Raw genomic sequence first — 24,791 nt, 5'->3', positions numbered from 1 at the left:
AAACAAGCAAATGCAAACTCAAAAGCAAAGAACGAACTGTGAAGGCTTCAAAAATCAAGCAAAGGCTCGAAAAAAAGCAAAACGAAAAACACTTGACAAAGGCCTTCAGTAAAATAATTCATTATATCAATTGATACTGATTGGTTGATCAATACTAACTAATTAAATAATGAACTAAACTCAAAAAAATGTGAAACTAAGCTTGGAAAAGTTTCGTACTGTTACCTACATTTTGTGGTGACAAAATGCAAGACACCAAGTTGTACATATGTTTTTGTCACATTCTTGCATCTTCTACCACATTCTTCACTTGGCTGAATTTCCCTATATAGGTCAATGCAATGGGTGACAGAAAGGCTTCAAAACAATCTAGGGTGCCTCACCTCTAGAAATCTTGCAACTACTACATGCAACTACATAGTCCATCGCTACATGGACAACATTCTCTACTCCTATTTACACATTTTTAATTTTCATTCAAGACATTAACTGACCTTACAAACACTCAATAACCTCTTAAAGCCATGAGGACGTTGATTAAGGTATGGTATAAGCCATCCATTTGCATATTTAGATAAAATGTTGCAAACCTTCTTTTACTTTATTTTTGTTTATCTACTAGAAGATTTGTGCATGTTATTGCATCCTTAAATAATGGCCCACTCAACCCTTGATGTCGTGGTTCCTTGAACCCTTTACCTACATTGTTCAATTCGAGCATCAATTACCCCTCCTAGGAGCTCCTCACAACATTAATAGTGTGTTGCCTTCCCAAAAATTGGTACATACACACTTGGCCTAATGTTGCATTGGTTGATTCAACATAGTATATTCCAACAAAGTTTTTACACCAAGAATTTTATGAGGAACAAAACCTTGAACTGTACTTGTTTGGAGTTTGAAATCTCAAATATTAAATCCCCATATGAATGGCTCAAAAATGAAATCCCCCATAAATCTCCCTCTCAACCAATAGAACTAATATAGCTGCCTCCAATACTTGCATATTGCCATTCTAAGCTTTATACCTATTGTGCCATGTGTCCAAGGTACTTAGGCTCATAGTTCACAAAGTCAGACTCAGCACAAACTTGAAAAAAACCAAAAATTTTGAAATGCCGCTTCTCATGCCAAGTCATTTTGGTGACCGTTAGTGTCTTTTCTAAGTTCCATAAGCTGATTAGTATTGGTAAGGGGAGTCCAAGGATCTTGAAGATGTCAATTTTATTTTTTCTAGGTTTCCTTTCATGGCATTCAACTCACTTGTAGTTATAGATAGCATTGGCATCTTTAGAAGCATTTTTGACCTCATGGGGTATTGAAACTTCTTGGAGAGCGCATTTTTTCTAGTAAGCCTTCTTTTTAAGTAAGCCTTCAAGTTGCACCTTTCATCATTCTGCCAATTCAATTACATCATGGAATGATCAGAATTGGTTTTCAATGCCTCAATAGTGCTTCCACAACTCAAATGTCAATATTTCAAAAATATGCTTAGTTTTTAATGTGTAGTGTTAAATTATGCCCTTAAGCATTAAATTGTATTAAAGTTACTTTTTGTCCCCTTAAAAGTGGAGGGCTAGGGAAAAAGTGAAGAGGGACTTAAACATGTGTAATGTCCTCTTCCATTGAGTAGTTGGAAGTGTCCCTTTTAGCCTATTTAATTCCCATAAGCTAATTTTGGGTTTCAGTAGGAAATAATTTCAATAACAAAATAAAATTGCCAATAAAGTAAACAACTCAGATGACTTTGATTATTTTGATAAAGTGACTTAAGTTTTTAAAAAGGCAATCTTATAAAGTCATTTTATAAAAGTTCTTTAAATGGTATATTGTATACAAGAATTCTAAAATACTTTCAAGAAAGATCTATGAGAAAACTATAAGAGATCTGAGAGCTCGTTTGCATAGGACAGATTATATTTTCTTTACAAACACTTGAAGTTTTTAGAGAGACAAAAACCTAAGAGAAGTAGATTTGATGGTAAGTCATGTACCCTAGCCAATTTGCAGGTGGAGTCACACAAGTTTCACATAGGAGTTGAACAACTGGAGATTGGATAATCTTTAAAGGTTTGTATACAAATAGGAAAATAATGTTTTCATTGATATTTGATGAAGTAATACAGGTTGGAATTTAGGCATCATCCAATGAGGATATTTAGATTGATTTGTCAAGGCACTTGAAGAAATCATGCCTTCATGTGTCAAGTGCATATGGCAATTTAGAAATCTTGAGCTCATGTGTCAAGTGAATTTCAAAATTCAAAGGGTTGTGTGGCAATTTGGAAATCTTCATTGGATGTGGCAAATGAGCTTAACATTTCCATGTAAATGTGGCAAATGACACTTATATGCAAATCATATTTTGGCAAGGGGATGTGGCCAGTAAGGAAGATCGGAAATGGCCGGCTCATGTGGCCTGTGCCTCTTTTCAAAATTGGAAATCACAAGGAGATGGGACAAGGCATAAAGTTATTCTCAGAATTTGCATGTGTGGCAAGGTCTCATGTATACAAGTCAGAATCAGCATCAGGATGTGGCAAAGTACCTTAAGGATTTTTGGAAATGACATGTTGATGGGGCAGGTTGCCTTAAGTATTTCCTTTCATAATTGGAACTTATCTCATCCATAAGCTTGAATTTGATCTCGCCACTTGGAATCAAACCTTTCTTAGAAAATTCTCATTGGTTGGAGTTCCATTTTTGTCTTTGTTTAGACTCCATCATCTTGAATCCATACTCCATTCACCCCTTGAATGCTCTCACCAACATGATCGAAATTTTGTTGCTCTTGATAATACTTGATCAATATTGAGTCTGATTTTGGAATTTTTTTCATGAATTGCCCATTCACTATTGGATCGTGACCAATTCCAACTTCACTCTTTCCTTTCCAAGACTTGAACACCACCAGTTGCATAAGACTTCAAGTTTATGATCGACTTTGGAATTGATAGCTAAAGTGAAAAGAGGGGGTCCCAATTTGCAATGGAACGATGGTGTGAAAAGTCACAAGTCCTTGGTAAGGCATCGCAAAGAAAGCTAGGGCAGGCTATTTTCTTCATCGCTAGCTATCTAAATAGAATCCATACAAACACTATGAAAAAGTGGATTCTTATAGCTTGCAAGTTACAAATTACAATTATTGATAAAAATTATTTATCTACAAACTTCTGAATATCTAATTTGCAATTTCTTTATGGAGAAATTGAGGTGGGAATTTTCTAGATCTCCAGATGTAGGCCTCCAAATTTTGTATTAACCATGTAGTTCTTCTAGTTGTGAGACAAACCCACATTTGTTTGACACAATTCACATTGTTGTGTGCCAAATATGAAAGTAATATTGCCATAGTAACCATTAATAATATTATACAACAAAGTACATTAATAACAAAATGACAAGAAAGCAGTAACCAACACATTCGAATGACAGAATATTATTCTCATTAATTGTATCAAAGTCTTACATTAAAGCATAAGAGTAATAGTTCCAACATGCACCACCCCCTCACTTGTTCCCAATTCCATACAAATAGACTTGACACGGTTGGTGAAGTCTCCAACTGACACCCCTTCATAACAATGTTTTATTAATTAACAAAAGTCTTATCAAATATTCATGTTATAATTGCCCCCTACACACATGAAGCACTATAATAAGTTCAATCAACACCTCAATGGCCTTGTTTTCTGCAATACAACATTTGACTTCACATAAGAAAGTTGGAGGACAAATCAAAGCATCCTATTGACTTGGTTGAGTTTCAACACTATAGTAACTAGACTGGATCAGATGACAAGCCCTTCTTGTGTACAAAGGATAAGATTACTGATTTCAAGAGGTTAGCTATGGAATATTTGGCTACAATAGAAGTAGAGAAGATTGGATTGCCATTGGATAACATTGATGTAATAGAGGAGGAATCATTGCCATCTAATAGTATCATAGAGTCACTGGCATAGTCTTATATGCCAAGGAAGGAGCCACAATTGAGTGCAAGGATTAGACCGTCTACCATCCATGTTTCCACTAGAACAAGACAACATTGTAAAAACTTATAAGTTTTTACTTCACTGGATATACAATTTATGATGATGATTTTCAAAGACAATCATCTTATATTCATAAAAGTTATCACTTAGCTGTGATATCCCTGTCAACTAAAATATAGATAAATAATTAATCAATAAAATAATAATAATATAGTTATGATTTATTATAATCATACTAAATATTGCATAATATATTACTTTAGAAAAATGAGAATTAAATATATTATTAATAATATATAAAGTAAATATATTATGTAATAGTATTTTATATATTAATAAGAAATATAACTTATATTATTATTAATAATAATATACATTATGTTACTAATATATAATTAATACAATTATATTATTATTAATATAATATAGTTATTTTATTACGAAAGGACATGACTCTAAGAATGGAATATAATAATATATAATATTAACATTGTGAAATCAATCATTGAGAAATAGGAAGAAATATGAAGAATATATAAAATAAGCTTGCATAAAGTCTAATAAAGATATATTTAATAAATTATCTAAAATCTCAGCATGGGACATTACAAATGGTGTTATGTAATATTCCCATCATAAAATAAATAATTAATCAAACCTTTGTTAATGGACCGATTGATTTAGTATATCTCAGACCCATTTTTTTATTGTTTCTGTAGGTAGGTGTGGTCATCAGCAATCTTTGTAAACCCTCGGAAAGTTTCCTCAATGGGTATTTAAGCATGGCATGTAGGTAGTAGTTGGTATGCAATTTTGATTATTTCTTTGTACTGCGAATTCCTGTTGGAGTTCTAGATTGTTCGCCATTGCAGAAGTGCAAAATCTTCCCTACTTGGCTTTCTAGTTTTGGTGGGACTTAACCCTCACCCTATTCTGTCTTTGTATTTCTTGCTCGGGTCTAGCAAATCGGAGCACCATTATTGTTTACAAGTCACATAATTTCTGGAATATATTTGTGTTTGGACTACAGTAATATCTATTATTGTTTATGTATTGGCAAGTGTACATTCGGTCTATCTCTGGCATATCGTTTCGGCCTCAAATCCATTACCGTATAGACACTCCACAACCATTGTACGGCCTCCAATTCCTTGTTGCACAGCCACCATACCGCCCAATCCATACAATACAGGAATCCACACTAACCATATGGCCTTTAAGGCATTTGTCATATGACCTCAATACAAGCATCATACGGTCCTACTCCACTACCGTACAACCAGACCTTCATCCATTGGCTGGTCCATACATCTTCCAGTACCCACTGTATTACCTATTCCAGCTACACCATATGGCTTTCAAGACCTAGTGTATGCATTATTTGGGGTTGGATTCTGGTGTTTGCCAAACTCACACACAAGCAACATAGTCTCTAAAGGTGAATCAGACATCGAAATAGTATAGTGGTATCAAAGCCAATCATCCTGCCAGCCTGTGGACAGTGAAGAGAATTTATAGCCGAAATAGAAGATCTCATTCAATTGATAGAATGGAAAAACAAGAACACACTGCTACCAAACTCATGGCAAAACTAAGAGATCTATCAAGGAATTAGGTGCAAACCAATGATACTTAGCCACTTATGGAAGAAACTCTTAGGAAATTGGTAGATAATAAAATATCCAGTGAATAAAATGGTCAAAGCACGGACTCGGTATTGGGTGAGGAAAATCCTCATCCAGCACACTCTCGACCTTCCATGCTAGTTTCCCTCCATGGATAGAGGTACCACTTGGAGGAAAGAAAACAACCTTTGAGGAAGTTGAAAGACAATTGAGAGAAGACTGGAAGAATGCAAATTTGGAGGCAGATATATCCTACAAAGATTACGCAGAACTGAGAATAAGATATTTTGGAGGTAGAAACCGAGGATATTTTAATGACGATCTCCAAAGAAAGTTGAGTAAGGTAAATCTATCACCATTTGACAGATCTAGGACCATATCCGCCCAAGCAATGGGTAATGAAGGCTGACACTTACTTCCAAGTTAATCCAATGCTAGAAGAAGAAGCAATTAAATTTGCAACACTACACGTGGAGGGAGTGGCACATGAATGTTGGCATCATGGTACCATCACACTAGGACGTGACCAAATAAATACTTATGTGGAATTCACTGAAAGATTGATATAGATCGATTTGATGGTAAAGATCTAGAACTTAATTTCAAAGAATTAGCACAACTGAGGCAAATTGGATTGGTCGACCAGTACATCACAGAATTTTAGAAATTCTCTGTTTTGGTGACAGACATTTCCGAAAGGAGACAGATAGTGCTCTTCATGGATGAACTAACAAAACCATTGAGGGGTTGGCTAAAAGATTTCAATCCTACCACCCTTTTGGAGGCTAGAAAAAAGGCGCGGAGGATGGCATCGTCGTCGTCGTCATCATCCTCTCGAGGTTATTCACACTCCAAATCGATAGTACTTCCAAAGGACAAAGATAACAAACCTCTGCCAAAGAAGCCTTCATTGGACGAAGCTACTAGACAAGAGCTACAAAGGAAGAAATTATGCTTCAATTGCAAGGGACCGAGGGAGCTTGGGCATAGATGCCTTGGTAGAGGGAAAATACACTATATTGAAGTCATATCCAATGATGAGGATGATTAGAAGGATCTAGATACCCACAAAAGACAACCATCCCCACGAGGACACCAAAATGGTTAATCTGAACCGTATGGAGAGAATTACAGCATTGGTATGGCACAGAGGAACCATTGCCTTAGCCAGGAGCCCGAGGTGTACGATATTTTGTGTACGGGGAACCCTTCAAGGACAAAGTCTCATGGTGATGCTCGATAGCGGAGCCACTCTAAACTTCATAAACTCATCTTTGGTGAAACGAAAAGGTCTACCTATTGAGACGCACGCAGGATTCTAGGTCAAGGTTGCCGGAGGGACACTTCTGCCCTGTACACACCTTGTTCCCCCCCAACTAAGTATCACCATGGCTAACCACACTGTGACAGAGGATTTCTTTATAGTGGACTTGAATGATATGGAGGTTATTTTGGGCATAGAGTGGATGGAGACACTTGATGAATACACTCAGACCTTCAAACAGATGGAGTTCACTTTTGTTGTCGATGGGAAGAAGGTTGTTCTCTGTGGAATAGCCAATGAGGGACCAAAAGAAGTTTTAGCATAGCGGATGGAGGCAATTTTTCGGCATGATGACATTGCATAGGTTGCACATTGTTTCGTTTCAGTGGAACCAATAAAAGGACAATAGACATCTCAATGGGACAATGACCTTCAAAATATTTTGAGGACCCATGATAAAGTTTTTATAGACATTCCTCCTGGCATACCTCCCATTGTGGATTTGAACATACCATTAAGTTGTAAGCCGGCGCCAAACTAGTTATCACCATGCCTAACCGTCATCCCAAGAAATTCAAAGATGAGATCGAGAAAACGATTCAAAAACTGCTCGAGAAAGGATGGATCCATCCTAGCTCTAGCCCTTTTGCATCATCAGTGGTTTTGGTAAAAAGGAAGGATGGGACAATGTGCATGTGTGTGGACTACCATGCGCTGAATAAGAAGACAATAAAAAATAGATACCCTATTCCCAGGATTGATGAATTGTTGGATGAGTTGCATGGGGCGATTTGTTTTTCTAAAATAGATCTTCGTTTCAGGTACCATCAGATCTGCATGCTGGAAGAAGACATGGAGAAGACGGCTTTCCATTGTCACTATGGGCATTATGAGTTCCTCGTCATGCCGTTCAGATTAACAAATGCACCAACTACTTTTCAGTCTTGCATGAATTGCATCTTCAACAAACAATTGCGTAAGTACTTGTTGGTATTCTTAGATGATATCCTTATTTACAGCAAAACTTGCGAAGAACACCTGAAACACTTGAATGAGGTCCTAGGGATCATGAAGGCTTAGTCCTTGTTTGCCAAAGCAATTGAAGTGTGAATTCAGAATGACAATAATATTATACCTAGGGCACCTTGTCAGCAAATATGGAGTGCAGGTCCACCAAGATAAGATTCAAGCTATCCTAGATTGGCCCCAACCGAAATTGCTCTTTGAGTTATGAGGGTTCTTAGATTTGTGTAGTTACTAATGGAGGTTTCTAAGCAATTTCTCTCAGCTCAGGGCACCATTAACAGATCGAACTAAGAAAGGCTCCTTCCAATGGAATGAAAGAGCGCAACGCACTTTTGATAAGTTAAAAGAAGCAATGAGCATTTTTCTGGTTCTTGACTTACCTGATTTCACACAACCATTCATTCTAGAATGTGATGCATTCGAAGAGGGAATTGGTGTGGTATTAATGCAAGATAGACACCCTATAGCCTATGAGAGTCGAAAGTTTACAAAAGCGGAGCGTCTATATTCCATTTATGACAAAGAGATGTTGGTCATCATGCATGCACTAACCAAATTCCGACAATATCTGGTAGGTGCCAAGTTTGTTGTTTGTACCGATCATAATAGTTTGAGATATTTTCTAGAGCAACGGAATCTAAACGAAAGGCAACGAAAATGGGTAAGTAAGATTTAGGTTTTTGATTTCAACATTGAATATGTGAAGGGGAAGAACAATGTGGTTGTAGATGCCTTGTCAAGAAAACGTACCATCTGTTTACTATCTCAGATCTCAGCTGACTGGAAAGCATACTTATTGGTGGAATATTCTAAAAAGACATTTGCATGTAAGCTACTGGATGGCGACACTCAGGATGACTGATACAAGGTGGTGGATGACATCATTTACTATAAGGATTTGATATACTTGGTGCATGAATCCGAATTGAAACAGAAAATCCTGAAGGAAATACATGACTCACCCTTGGCCAGGCACCCAAGGTTTCTCAATACCTATAGGCAGCTCAGGGAGAGGTTTTTATGGAAGGGACTTAAAGGAGATGTATTACAGCATGTACGGGAATGTGCAGTCTACCAACAAAACGAGTTCGAACACACTTTACTTGTCGAGTTATTGCAAGCCTCACCTATACCACAATAGAAGTGGGAAAGCATCTCTATGGACTTCATCAAGTAAATGGGAAGGATTGTATCTTTGTGGTGGTGGACAGGCTGATGAAGTATGCACACTTCTTCACCATCCCCTCAGACTTTTAGGTTGCGCAAGTAGCAGACTTTTTTTCTAGAGAAGTTTTTCATCTGCACGGGTTACCTCGAAACATTGTCAATGATAGAGATGGGTAGTTTATCAATATTTTTCAGAAAATTGTTTCGGTTGGTAGGAACAAAATTGTCCCCAAGTACAAGCTACCACCCTCAAACAGACAAACAAACAAAGATTGTGAACAATTGGGGAGAAGGCTACCTTTGGAACTACGTTTTGGCACAACAACAAGCATGCGTCAAACGGATGCATCTGGGGGAATACTGTTACAATACCACTTACCACATGTCCGTCGAGATGGCACCCTTCAAAGAACTATACAGGTATGAACCCCTTTCATTTATCGACATAGTGTTGGGTGACAATCGTGAACCAAGGGCGAGGGACTAGCTTCAAGAAGGGCAAGACATCTTGAGATGCTTGAAAAAGAATTTACAAAGGGCACAGAATAAACAAAAGATGTACGCCGACAAACACCAGATCAAGAGAAGTTTTGAAGTGGGAGACTTGGTCTATCTCAAACTTCAGCCATATAGGCAGTCCTCATTGAAGGCAAAAGGGAAAGAAAAATTGAAGCTACGGTTTTATGGCCCTTATTGTGTAGCTCACCGCATCAGTGAAGTTGCCTATGAGCTAGAACTTCTAGAAGGAAGTTGCATTCATAACATTTTTCATGTCTCTTGCTTGAAGAAAGCTGTGGGATAGAACATCACAATAACTACAGACCTTCCGCCGCTCAATGATTTAGGGAAGCTCATATTGGAACCGGCTGAGATCATGGATGTACGTGAGAAGACCCTGCGGAAGCTTACTTTGAAGGAATACTTGGTACATTGGAAACACTTGCCGTTGGATGACACAACTTGGGAAGGTGAACACATTCTACAACATCCAACATTGCATTTGCTTGAGGACAAGCAAAGTTTGGGACGGGATGACTATAATGTCCCTGTCATAAAATAAATAATTAATCAAGCCTTTGTTAATGGGCCGATTGATTTAGTATATCTCAGACCCATTTTTTATTGTTTCCATAGGTAGGTGTGGTGGTGGCCTATCTTTGTAAACCCTAAGAAAGTTTACCCAATGGATATTTAAGCATGGCATGTAGGTAGTAGTTGGTATGCGATTTTGATTATTTCTTTGTATTGCAAATTGTTGTTGGAGTTCTGGATTGTTCGCCATTTCAGAAGTGAAAGATCTTCCTTGCTTGACTTTCCGATTTCGGTTGGACTCAACTCTCATTCTATTCCATCTTTGTATTTCTTGCTCGGGTCTGGCAAATCGGAGCATCATTATTGTTTACAAGTCACATAATTTCTAGAATATATTTGCATTTGGACTACATTAATATCTAATATTGTTTGTGTATTGGAAAGTGTGCATTCGGTCTATCTTTGGCATATTGTTTCGGCCTCAAATCCATCACCTTATAGACACTCCACAACCACTGTATGGCCTCCAGTTCCTTGCTGCACAACCACCGTACCGCCCAATCCATACCGTACAGGCATCCACACTAACCGTTTCAAGGCATTTTCTGTACGACCTCCATACAAGCACTGTACAGTCCTTCCCCACTATCGTATGGCCAAACCTTCATTCACTGGTTGGTCCATACATCTTCCAGTACCCACCATACAGCATATTCCAGCTTCACTGTATGGCTTCGAGGACCTAGTGTACACATTAATTGGGGTTGGATTCTGGTGTTCAACAAACTCACACGGGCAACCCAGTCTCTGAAGGTGAATTAGACATCAGAACATTACATATTAGAGCTGGTTCTTCAGCCAAGCTGTGAGATTTTTTTTAATAAACAAATGTACACTTGTGTTAGTTTTATAATCTGTTTGAAAAATAATAAAGTCTTACCAGTTGAGGTTATTGGTTTTGTCAGAAAAGAAAGAAAATAACTAGTCAAAATTTATTTTTGCAACTTATGATTCAGAAGCAAAAGCAAAATACTCAAAAGCTTGAAATCTTCCTATTGCCATGAATAAAGCAATTTGGGAAAACTATAGTTTAATAATATTACAATATAAATTTTAGGACCCAACGATTATATTTGGTTGTAAAGATTAAACCTCATATTGTTCGGTAAAATTAAATTATTGAGTGCTTGTATTTTTTTGGTTGGAGACTATAGTGAAGCGGTCCAATAATAATTTTTGAGACCTAAGTTTCAACTTTCAATGTTCCCAAGCCCAATAAAAATATTTGTCTGAAATGATTTTTCTTGAATTTGATTGTTGGGATGGAACTCATGCTCATAATTGATGAGTGAACAATTATTAAAATCATAAGCGATGAATATTTGGCACCAAGTTGTGATAGGAAGAATGACATCACCAGAAACAGGACAGAAGATGAATACATCAGAATCAGACTGATAAGAACAACCACTGCAAATAATGAGAAGGGGAATTTATACATCAACCATTATTCAAACAGCTCTGAAGCTTAAATAGAAGCAAATGAGAGTCAAACAATGATGGTGATTAAGTTTGAATGCATACATAGACAACGATGTGTAGAACCCCAAAAAAAATTATTATGCGCAATTAGAGAATTAGAGAGCAATATTAGCAAAAATCACATAAATTGCAGGAAATAGCTACATATGAAAAACGGGATAAATTTGCTGCTACGCACAATTTTCTTATATATATGGTTTGCACCAGATTGTTAATTACATATGTTCGATAGCACTGGCAAGTGAGTCTTGGTACTTGATGTTGAAAGATAATAGTGATTGAATAAAGGGGATACAATCAAGAAGCTCGGACAAATTGGATACCATCTGAGATCATTATGAAGAATTTTATAGGCATGTCATAGCAAAGAATTATACTCATCTTGTCTGATGTTGCTAGCATCGTGACATTTGAAGCAGCCATTAGACATTCACAATATTGATGACAAATAATCCTCATTTACTGCTAAACCAAGTACTTACTGCACAGGAAGATATGGCAAAAGATAATGGGCGTGGAATTTGTATCGAAGGGAAGAACATGAGGTGTATGTTTTGTGTTTTCATGTATACTAAAACCCTCTTACATCCAATTATATGCCTTGTTTGATGGTTCTACAAGAAAGTTATTTATAAATGACATTTTTGCTCAAGGACAAGCAAAATCTAAGAGGAGAGGACTGTGATACCACTGTCAAATAAAATATAGATAAATAATAGATCAATAAAATAATAATAATATAGTTATGGTTTATTATATTCATACTAAATATTGCATAATAGATTACTTTTAAAATATGAGAATTAAATATTATATCAATAATATAAAAAGTATATACATTATGCAATAGTATTATTAATATTAATAATATTATTTATTAATAAGAAATATAATTTATGTTATTATTAATATAATATATGTTATGTTACTAATATATAATTAATATAATTATATTATTACTAATATAATATAATATTTATTTTTTACGAAAGGACATGACTAAGAATGGAAAACTATTTATAATATTAACACTGTGAAATCAATCATTAAAATATAGGAAGAAATATGAAGAATATATGAAATAAGTCCGCAAGAAAACCTAATAAAGAAATATTTAATAGATTATCTAAAGTCTCAGCAGGGGATATTACATAAGCGATTGTATCCCATTCCACTTCATGATGATTTTCAAAGACTATCATCAAACATTCATTATAATTATCAGTAAACTATTGTATTGAGCTTCACATGATGATGCAATTTCATACTCCATTTGTATTCAACAATCAAATCTAAAAGAAATCATTTCTTCATTGTGTTTTAGACTCATTTGATACATTTTGTAACTGAATTTTGGGAAAAAAAAGTATTTTAAAATAAAAAAGTACATTTATAAGTTACCGAGTTTTGTTGAGTACTTTAAGTCTGCAAACTATGTATTACACCATACTTTCACCTAATACTTATTAATAAGTGATAGCCCAAAATGCAGTGTTGACAGAAAGGGAATGGTATGCATTATAATTTCATTTCAACACAAAATGAACAACAATTCTTACAGAACTCTAGTTGATTTATTTAAAATAGTTGCAGACTTAATGCTGATATGGGACTCACTTGTGATGTCTTGCGACCATTGATAGAAAGGTTAGAAATTAAGTCAAAAAGTGGTTCCTGACATTCAGCAAGATTGCAACTGATTGCTGGCCAATAATTCATTTGCAAGTTGATATTAAGATGTGGGGAAGCACTGCAAAATTTAAAGCATTGTTATCAGTGACTAAAATGAAAAGTAAGACCTGATGTTATAATAAAGAAGACAAGTTCCCCTAAAATATGTGCCAGACAGAAAACCATTAATTGGATTTATTACTTTAGACACTGCCATCAACAGAGAAAACAATAACTAGAAGACATCTACATGAAGCACAAGTGTGCAAAGAATATGGTCAACAAGTGAAGGAATTTCCATTTTTAACAAAAATTTAAAATTGAATATGGAATAGAACGCATAGAATTGATGCAACATTTCCTCTAGTTTAATTCAAAATTATAAAATTGTGACTCAGTAATATGTGTTTCTTATATAATGACCTAATCTTAATAGATTTCAAGATTATTTCTATATATATTCAGTTTCAAAGAACATATTTGTGTATTGCTATCTCCAATCCACTTTACAAAGTAGTAAAAATAAGAGCTTCGAGTCTCCTTTCTAGATCCATCTTCAGTGATAAATAGTCACAATGAATGCAATTTTAAGGTTGTAAAACAACCTGTCAATTAATTGATGTTTAAGCCGCCTTAATAATATCATGATCACCATTCATATGCATTATATATCTATCTATCACCCTGCATGCACAATTTCATATATGCTTCACATGCAATGCCATCAAGGTCAGAATTTTACCTGATTTTATTTTTATTTATAATGACACTGATATTTTCCCTATTGATGGTTGTAATTAATTGATCACTGATGACCCCTTGATGTTCTTTTGGCAAAAAAAGGAATGTATCCTTGTGAAATATGCCTCTTTAAGAATAAGAAATTAAACACAATCCATCTGACCTTGTGCATTCATTTCACTCTCAAATGTGTAAGAGATATCTGTCAAATAACTCATTTCATTAGGAGCAAATGTTTGTGATTTTAACACAACTCTTTGACTTTTGAGTGTGTGTCATTACAAACAATTATAAAACCAATTTGACATCATAAGGATCTCCAGTATACTGTACATAGTATGGCTTCATTGGTAGCCAACATGTTAAATTGAGCATGTATTTGTTAGAAGATTAAAATTTAAAAATTTCGAATAAGGACTGGCATGAATCAGAATTTTTGTAAGTGTTGTTTTAAAAGTTACAGTTTATGTACTTGCATATCTGGTATTAAAAATGAGCATATGGTAATTTCTTGTGTACAAATTTCTCATGAAATGCAGATTATTAGAACCTGCCATGTAACTAAAGGTGGTTGTGGTGCACGTAGTAAAAGACTTTGGCGCTACAAACTATGTATCTAGGAAACTACAGCTCACTGACCACACTAATTGCATAGCATTTCACTGCTCCTTACAGCATATAGCATTGCAGCCAAAATGCTTTTCTTCGCATAATCAGCTAATACTGTTTTACAGTATACATCTAGCACATTCTTGTTCAATCTTTCCATAGCTAATATTTCTGATAGCTTACAAACATAGCTCAAATAAGCTTCTAAACCAGATGTGCAAATATTTAGTTCTTCACACGTAATACAATACTTCCCTTCTTCAGAGAAACAGTTTACAAATTAGTATGATAAGTTAAACAGTGGAAGATCGAGAGCCATTACTTAGAATTCAAATTCAACTATCACTTTGAGGATTTGATCTTGGGTTTCCATGGTGAGACCCCAATAATTTATCCACTTGAGCTTAACCCATTAGAATTGTCTTCCCATTTCTAATATCCCCTAATAGAGATTTGCCTATTTAAAATGCATACTTATACATTGCTATGCAATATTACGTTTTAGCTAAATTAAGAGATGGTTAATTTGTTAACAATACAATCCCTAACTGTTACATTTAAACCTAATGCTTACTTCTTTCCTAGTCCAAACTGAAGATGGGGAATTACTTCCAATGGGATCTTGAAGCCACCTCCACAATTAGGTCCAAGAGTTTCATGAACACCTGTCAAACCACCACTTGGGAGTTACCAAATTTTGAATGGAACTACTCTGCCTCCCCATATACAACCAACCTAACTCTTCCAAAGGCATTAGTGAAAGGTTTAAAGCTAGGTCACAATGGTCTTTCACTGTATTACAAATGTATATGATTTGATAAATATATTTATGTGTATATATATATTTGATTATTTCTAATAAACTGAATTCCTTACCACTGGCAATATATATCTCAAATTATAAGTTTATTCTATTAACAAAATCACTTATACATATGTCATTATTTTATTAACATAACCATATGTATTTACAGCTATAATCCCCATGCTTGTTGAAAAATTTGGCATCATAGTGAATATATAATATATGTTAATAAATACATGTTGATGAAAATCTAATATATGAAAGTCTGATCTAATACACACACACACACACACACATATACATATAAATATATCATCAACATATATATTTACATATATCAATATATTAAAAGCATATTGTTAAACCTTGTCAAGTATCGGCTTTATCTAGACCAATTGTCGATCAAGTATCGACCCTCATTAATAATGATGTTACGTTTGAAACAACAAGTAATGTGCGACAACTGTCACAAGTGTTAATGGGTATGACCACGTAGAGTCATGCCCCTACGTGGGTATGTCATTCAACATATTTATATGCCATCCGAAGACTGCCGAGTATCATCAATAACAATAGGCAATGAGAATCAGTCTTCGACAATAACAATTCAATCTGAAATATATCTTCTTTACAGTCTGCTATATATATCATGCCCCTACGTGGGTATGTCATTCAATATATTTATATGCCATTCGAAGACTGCCGAGTATCATCAATAACAATAGGCAATGAGAATCACAGTCTTCAACAATAACAATTCAATCTGAAATATATCTTCTTTACAGTCTGCTATATATATATCTGCCCTCGTCAAAGTTCACAATCACTATTCATTAGACAAGTATTAGTCAGAATATTTGAGCTGCAAGAGAAAAACAATGAAAATTATATCAGAATTATGATAGAATTAGTACAATAATTCCGCCAATATAAACTAGTTTAGTCTCCACCAAATCGATCTATATTATTTAACATGGTATCAAAGCCTAACTGGTAGAGAGATTGCTAAATTACTTTAAAAAATCTCAAATCACAAAATAAAAGTGACATCGTGGCAAGCAATGTTAGAGTCGAGGATAGGCTCGAAGGAGCAACAAATTTCTTCTCATGAAAAATTGGAATTACAACAATACTCAAAGGATTGGAATTATAATCATTTCTTGAAGAAGACACTTCAATGGCTGAAAACGAGGCAGAAAAATTCACTTGGAAAAGGATAAAGACAGAAAAATCATTGTTGATTCAGTAAAAGATCACATTCTCCCTTCCATTTCAAATCTAAAGAAAGCATTTGAAGTATTCAAGACAATCAGGGATACATTTGAGATTAATAACTCAAGTAGACTGCTCACATTAAAAAATCAACTTATGAATACAAAAATGAATAAAGGAGGGTCAATCTCATCCTACTTTGGAAGGATTTCCAAAACAAAGAATCAACTATCATCAATTGGAAATAAAGTTGAAGATCAACAATTATCCATAATAGCACTTAGAGGACTACCTATATCTTGGAAAGCATTTATTCAAGTCGTCAGCAAATGTCATGTCCCCTCTTTAGTGACATGTCATTTTTTAGTGGATTTGCCTATCATGGACTCTTGTAGGCAAGATGGTTTTGGTGAGAGAGTCATTTTGATGATTATTTGGGGATTGGATGGTCTTATTTGCTCTTGGAGAGATGGTATTTATTATATTTTTATTATTATGTGTTATGCAGAGCCAAATGTTATAATTTTGAGTTGAGTTGCACTTTTTATTTTATAAAGTTACTTTTTATATAAAAGTGCATTATAAAAGGATTTCATAAGAATATTTTATGGATACTTCTAGAAGTTATAGTGGCTTCTAAGAGAAGTGAATAAATAGAGTGCTTGGCCTCTCATTTGGACATCCCATAACTTGAGTTTACACGACCTTTCTCTTTGAGCATTTGTGGCACCATCTTGGTCTACAGATTATCATTTCTTCTTTAGGAACGGAGTCTCCTAAGGATTTTGCATAACTGAGGAGGTGAAATACCCTTTGAAGGGTTGCACATTAGGGGGTGATACTACAGTCACTTCAGCTAGGGCATCATTGGGCCTAAGGCCATTTTCAACATTTCAGCATTTCAGGAGGCTTAGCAAGGCCAAAATTATAGGAGGCCGTTTTTAGCAAGTCCAAAATTATAGGAAGCCGTTTTTAGCAGATCCAAAATTTTAGGAGACTTCTTTCAGCAGACTCAAAATTATAGGAGGGCATTTTCTGAGGACTATTCATTTTCAGTCATGGATTGATTGGGCCTATTGGTAGGGGTCATTACAGCAAATCTTCAATACCAACCTTTGATCAACTTAAAAATGATTGCACCTTAGAAGAATCAAGACTAATTTCTAGAGGGATCTTTTCAAAACAAGAGGGAGAAAATCAAGCTCTTTTCTCAATCTCTAATAACAAAGGGAAGAAGACAAAATTTAAACATAAAGAGAAGAAAAATGACCAAAGAAAAGGAAACAATAATCACAATGGGAAAGACTTCTCCAAAGTTCAATGTTATAAGTGTGAAAAATTTGGACATACTTAAAAAATTTGTCTAGAAAGGGAAAAAATTCTAGCCACCATAGCCGAAGCTAAAAAGGAAGAGAATTTATTATTCTACTTAGCTCTATCAAGTGAGATGAATTCCAACGATAATGTGTGGATAATCAACAGTGATGCATCCCGCCACATAACAGGATATAGAGATAAGTTTGAAACTTTTGAAAATTATCTCACTGAAGGAGTCACCATTGGAGACAACTCCACCTATCCAGTGAAAAGAATTGGGACTTGTTCTATATAACTAAGAACCGGGATCACTCTAAAATTGAAAGATGTTCTCTTTGTACCTGACATAAAAAAGAATCTAGTATCCATCTCAGGACTTGTAGATGAAGGGTATCATGTTACCTTTAATGAAAACAAGTGTTGTACTGGCCTAAAAATTCTAACATTAAGAATGCCATCACCATAGGGTGTAGAGATGGAACTCTATATAAACTATGTAGCATTCAAAAACAAGCCCTAAATCATGAAGTATCAAACCCTAATGAAATATGGCATAGAAGGCTTGGCCACCTTGGATTTAGTGCACTACCAAATATAGGAAAAATCACCACTGGAACACCTAACTTGAATTCAAACCATACGGCCATTTGTAAAGGATGCATTCTAGGAAAGAATGTAAAAAGTTCTTTTCCCCCAAGTAAACACAAATCTAAATCAGTTCCTGGAACTAGTTTACACTAATTTATGTGGACCTATGCCAACACTCTCTTTAGGAGGATACACATACTACATAATCTTTATTGATGACTTTTCTAGGAAACTTGGATTTACTTCCTAAAAGTCATAGAATCAAATGAAGTTCTATTGAAATTTAAAGAGTTCAAAGCACTTGTGGAAAATCAAACTTCAAAGAGAATAAAAACTCTAAAATCAGACAATGGGGGTGAATACACCTCTAAAAATTTCAAAGGATTCTGCACCTTTGTTGGGATTAAGAGGGAATATACTATACCTTATAATCCCCAATAGAATGGAAAAGTAGAACCATTGTTGAAACTGCAAAAGTCATGTTACATGATCAAAATTTGCACTTCTCATTTTGGACTAAGGCCACTAATACTGTTATATATATTCAAAACAGATGCTGCATTCAATCCTAGAAAACATAACCCTGAAGAAGCCTTTTCAGGAATTAAACCTTATCTAAGTCATCTCAAAATATTTGATTTCCTTGTTTACATTCATATACCTAAAGAAAAAAGAACCAAGTTAGAACCACCCAAGAAGAAAGGTATATTTGTTGGGTACAGTGAAAACACTAAAGGGTATAGAGTCTATATACCTGGGCAAAGATCAGTTGAAATCAATAGAGATGTCAATTTCGAAGAAGACACTGCCTTCAAACTATCCACAAGTACAAAAGATGAGCCCATCACAGAATTGGATGAAACTCAACAAACTGAAAATTAGAGGGAGAACATATCAAAAAGAAATGAAATATTATCAAACACTAAAGATAGGGATATCTCTAATATCAAGAAAAGGCCACTATGGGCAAGGAAAATAATTGAAGAGAGTAATGTTGAACTAGATGAAATCTCCAAAGAGAGTAAGACAACAAGAAATAAATCATGCTACACTGCACTAGTAACTGAGCTTACAAAATCCGAACCATCAACTATTGCAAAAGCTCTATCATGTCAAGCATGGAAAAATGCTATGGTCAAAGAATATCCATCCATATTACAAAATGATGTTTGGGATATCGTACCTAGGCTGGAAGACAAATTAGTTCTCTCATCAAAGTGATTATTCAAAATCAAGTATGCTTCAGATGGTAGTATTGGAAAACATAAAACAGGATTTGTTGCACGAGGTTTCTCTCAAAAGGTAGGTATTGGTTATGAGGAAACATTTTCTCCAGTTGCTCAATACACTTCAATAAGGACAATTATTGCAATTGCAGCATCCAAAGGATGGAAGATACATCAAATGGATCTCAAGACTACATTTCTAAATGGTGTCATTAATGAAGAAGTACATATTAAACAACTTGAAGGTTTTACTATAAAAGACAAGAACCTATATGTATGTAAACTAAAGCAAGCTCTTTATGGCCTTAAACAAGAACCACGAGCTTGGTATGAAAGGATAGATAGCCATCTCTCCAAACTAGGATACTCAAAAATGAAGCTGATCCTAACATATATTTCAAAATATCTAATGGTGACATGTTAATTCTTGTTCTCTATGTTGATGACTTATTAATAACAGGTGAAGATCATCTAATTGAAAAATGCAAACAAGATCTTGTGGCTGAATTTGAAATGAAGGATCTAGGTCTACTACACTATTTTTTAGGTCTAGAAGTATGTCAAAAGAAAGATCATATTTTTCTAAATCAAGGGAAGTACACCCATGAAATCTTGACCAGATTTGGTATGATGGACTACAAGCCCCTAGCAACTCCTATGGAAACAAATCTACACAAGTTAATTGATCCCACTCTCTACAAAGAGATCATTGGATCACTTATGTATTTGGTAAACACTAGGCTTGATATTTGCTATGCCACCAATGTATTAAGCCACTTCATGTGTGAATCGAAGAAGATTCATTTGATGGTTGCTAAACATATCTTGAGATATCTACATGGTACTATTGGTCTTGGTTGCATGTACAAAAATGTTGAGATGAAACTTGAAGGGTATACTAATTTTGATTAGGCTGGTTGTTCCATAAACCGCAAAAATATTGTAGGGTGTTGCTTTAATCTTGGATTAGCAATGATATCCTGGTCTCGTAGGAAACAACCAACAGTTTCCTTGAACTCCACCAACGCTAAATATATGGCAGCCTCCATGGGAGCTCGCAAAGCAGTATGGTTGAGAAAGCTACTATTTGGACTATTCGGAAAGCAACTAAGCCCCACAGTGATTCATTGTGATAACCAAAGCTGCATCAAACTTTTTGCTAATCTTGTCTTTCACAATCGATCAAAGCACATCGAGACTCCATATCATTACATAAGAAATATGGTTGATAGGAATGTTATTAAACTGATTTATATCAACACTAATGAGAAAAATGCCGACATTTTCACCAAGCCCCTTGCAAGGTTGAAAATAGAGTGCTTCAGAGGTAAACTAGGCATGACAAGTTTGAAAATACATGTGTAATTTAATATATTTATAAAAAATTGAAAATTAAATTTTTGCATTGTGTTATGGAAGGTGACGATCTTTCATATGTGTGAGGTCACTATTGTAAGGTGACGACCTTATTAATAGTTTGACCTATCTCCTAGCTATGCTACATTAACTTGTAGCACTTAAATGTGTTGGATGTCTAGGAGCAAGCATTATCATGGTTCTTTGGACCAGATTTTGCCGAACACAATGATAACCAACTTATCATGGTTCTTTGGGCCAGATTTTGCCGGACACCATGATAACAACCTTATTATTGTTCTTTGGGCCAGATCTTGCCGGACACCATTGTAATGTTACCGTTATAAAATAAATTTTAATTAAGCTATTGTAATTGGGCTAGTTGATTTAATATAACTCGAACTCATTTTTATTTTTGTTTTCGTAGTTTGTGTTGCCGTCGGCTATCTTTGTACACCCTCGAAAAGTTTTCCCCAACGGGTATTTAAGCACGGCTTATAGGTAGTCATTAGGTATGCAATTTGGATTATTTTCTCTGTACTATGAATTCCTGTTGGAGTTGTTTGTTGTTTTCCATTTCGGAAGTGAAAGACCTTCCCTATTTGGTTTGTCCGATTTCGGTGGGATTCATCCCTCACTCTATTCCATTGCCAATAACACTTCGCTTGGATCTGGCAAGTCGGAGCACCATCATATTGCGAATTGAAGAAATCACTTTGTTTAATTTGTTCAACTCTCTAGTATTTGTATTGGGTAATTTCAATCTCTTTGTTTATCTACTCTTTGTTGTCATATTGTTCGTACCACCCCCTTCCATACACTCCAGATTCATACATCAACTGTACAATCCCCTTTAGGCATCCACCTGCTCACCACACAAGCCTACCATATGGCCCTAGTGTTTTCCGCCACTTACGGTCATCATTGTCACATCGTACAGCCATTTCACCCGGCACCATACAGCCAAGTTAGTCTCCTGTCGTATGGCCCTTTGTTCCACCATACGACTCCACTACTATGCATCACCGTACGGACACCTTGTCACCATACTTGCATTAGATACTGTATGACCTGCAATTTGGTCACTGTACAACACTTTTCTCCCACCTTAAGGCCTCTGAGTTGTCTCCTCCGTATGGGCTTCCTCCTCCTCACTGTACAACCTTTGTTTAACACCATATGGTTCCTTCCAAACCTTCAGTTGCTCCCTCCCCTACCGTACACATTTCTTGATCAATTGACATCAAAGAAATTGGTATCTTAAGGCTCACGCATTCAAGTATGGGGATTGGAACATTACAGTGGTATTAGAGCTTTGATCCTGCTAGCCTGTGGACAAGAAATGAGAGTCTATAGCCGAAAGAGAAGAAAACCCATTCCGTTGATAGAATGGTTGCTGAATCGGAACCCACAGCTGTTGAACTCGTGGCACTATTGAGAGAGCTTGCGAGGAATCAAGCACAGATCAATGATACTCAGCAACTCATGGAAGAGACTCTCAAGAAGTTGGCAGTTAATAAAATATTCGGAGAAAAAAATGGTCACAGTGCGGAGTCAGTGTCGGGTAAAGAAAATCCTCATCCAGTAAGCTCTTGACCTTTCATGTCGTCTTTTTCCCCACGGACGGAGACACCACCTAGAGGGAAGCAGTCGACCTTTGAAGAAATGCAAGAATAGCTAAGAGAAGACTAGAAGAATGTGAATTTTGAGGAAGATATATCCTACAAAGATTATGCAGATCTGAGAATGAGATATTCAAGAGGCGGAAACAAAGGATATTTTAACGATGATCTCAAGAGGAAGTTGAGTAAAGTAAATTTTTCTCCATTTGACGGATCCAGATCTATATCTGCGCAAGCATGGGTAATGAAGGCCGATACTTCTAGCTGAATCCTATGCCAGAAGAAGTTTTATATTTGCGGCATTACACTTGGAGGGAGTTGCGCATGACTGGTGGCATCACAACACCATCACACTAGGGCATGATCAAATAAATACCATAGTTCCGAAAGTTGCCTAAAAATTGCCCAAATTGCGTGAATCACGATAAGATTCATGCTGGCCGATTTTTTATGAATCTTGAATCACTAAAGGCAATTTTTTGGCATGAATCGTCTGAATCACCGATTCAGGTGATCATGCCAAAAATTGCATGAATCTGCCTCATGAATCAGCCGCGACAGCTAGGAAGTTGAATTGAAAATTATTAAAAAAACACATGTTTTATTTGCTTTCTTTTTTGCCTTTCCTCTTTGTTATAATTGTTAGGCTTGAGCTAGAGCCTTGTTTTTATATTTTGTTTACAGATATTGATAGTGATACTGAATCACTGATAGACATACATTTCAAACTTTCATGCATCTTCATCTTAGATTCTTACATACATTTATGATTTGATGTCTTATGGAATATGGATCTTCATTTTACATACATTCTACGATTTGAATCATTATGATCATTTGATTTCTATTTACTTCAACTAGCCTATAATTTACATTTTAGTACATAACATAGTTACGGATGTGATGGATTTTATCTGATGAATCATGAAGCTGTGGTATGCCCATACGGTCATTTTTGCATCATCTTGGCAGCGTAGTAATTCAGCAAGGAAATGTTGTTGTATCTGTACTACAAAAAGATATTGAGGAAGTAGGATTTTAAAAAAAAAACGATGACAAATATAAAATGTTCAGAATGCATAACAGACGATGCCCAAAGGAAGGGAAAGACATAATCAAGTAGTAAAACATCAGCAATTGCTAGAAAGAGTGTGGGATCAGAAGAAAATCACAAAAATACTATGTTTCATACAATTTTGTGTGGGTTTTAGAGTGCTAATTTGGTCTTGGCGGTAGGGGGCACTGCCCCTCGACCCCGCTGGGGGCGTTGCCCCCTAGACCCCCAGTTGCTAGAGTTATCAGTCGTGGGAAGTCTGACCAGTTGATGAGACTTGGAGCTGCTGCAGGCATGGAGTGTCTATGGTGGAGAGAACAACAGAGCAAGCCTTTCGAGAGGGGTGATACGCTTTGAAGCACTTGGAGTAGGTATTGGACATGAAGTTGTTTTATAATAACTAAGGCAGCTGTCTTATTAAAACTCTTTACCCCATGCGGTAAACACAAACTTCCATGTTTATGTATGTTAAGTTTTAACTTCTATTTGATGATGTTATAGTGTGTTTAAGTTATATTCAATAAAGGGTGCATGAAATAAGTTTTAAATTGTTAAAATCTCTAAATTTAAAGGGTTTTTTCAAATTTACCGATTCATCGCCGATTCACAATTCAATTCACCCTTGCTGATTTTGATTCTCGTTACTTTGATAAATACCTATGTGGAATTCACTGAGAGATTGATAGATCAATTTGATGGTAAAGATCCGAAACTCAATTTCAAAGATTTGGTACAACTAAGGGAAACTGGATCAGTTGACCAATACATTGCGGAATTTCAGAAACTCTTTGTTTTGGTCACAGACATCTCTAAAAGAAGATAGTGCTCTTCATGGATGGGCTGACAGAACCACTGAAGGGTTGGGTAAAGGGATTCAATCCTGCCACCCTGTCGGAGGCCATTAAGAAAGCATGAAGTATGGCATCATCATCGGCATCA

At 35.7% G+C, this 24,791-nt stretch overlaps 1 protein-coding gene across 1 annotated transcript in view; it reads right to left on the bottom strand.

The window, feature by feature from the left end:
* The window catches only part of LOC149540223 (alpha-L-fucosidase 2-like), a 200,878-nt gene that overhangs the window by 107,709 nt on the left and 68,378 nt on the right, over positions 1 to 24,791 (bottom strand). The window contains exon 4 of the mRNA XM_089801359.1: positions 13,269 to 13,401. Within this exon, the coding sequence (XP_089657485.1) occupies positions 13,269 to 13,401 (133 nt within the window). The remainder of the gene's footprint in view (positions 1 to 13,268; positions 13,402 to 24,791) is intronic.

The sequence above is a fragment of the Cupressus sempervirens genome, chromosome 9 (genome assembly GCF_028749045.1).
Source record: "Cupressus sempervirens isolate cs-2001-9-10 chromosome 9, ASM2874904v1, whole genome shotgun sequence".
NCBI lineage: Eukaryota > Viridiplantae > Streptophyta > Pinopsida > Cupressales > Cupressaceae > Cupressus > Cupressus sempervirens.
This window is presented reverse-complemented; position numbering and strand designations above follow the sequence as displayed.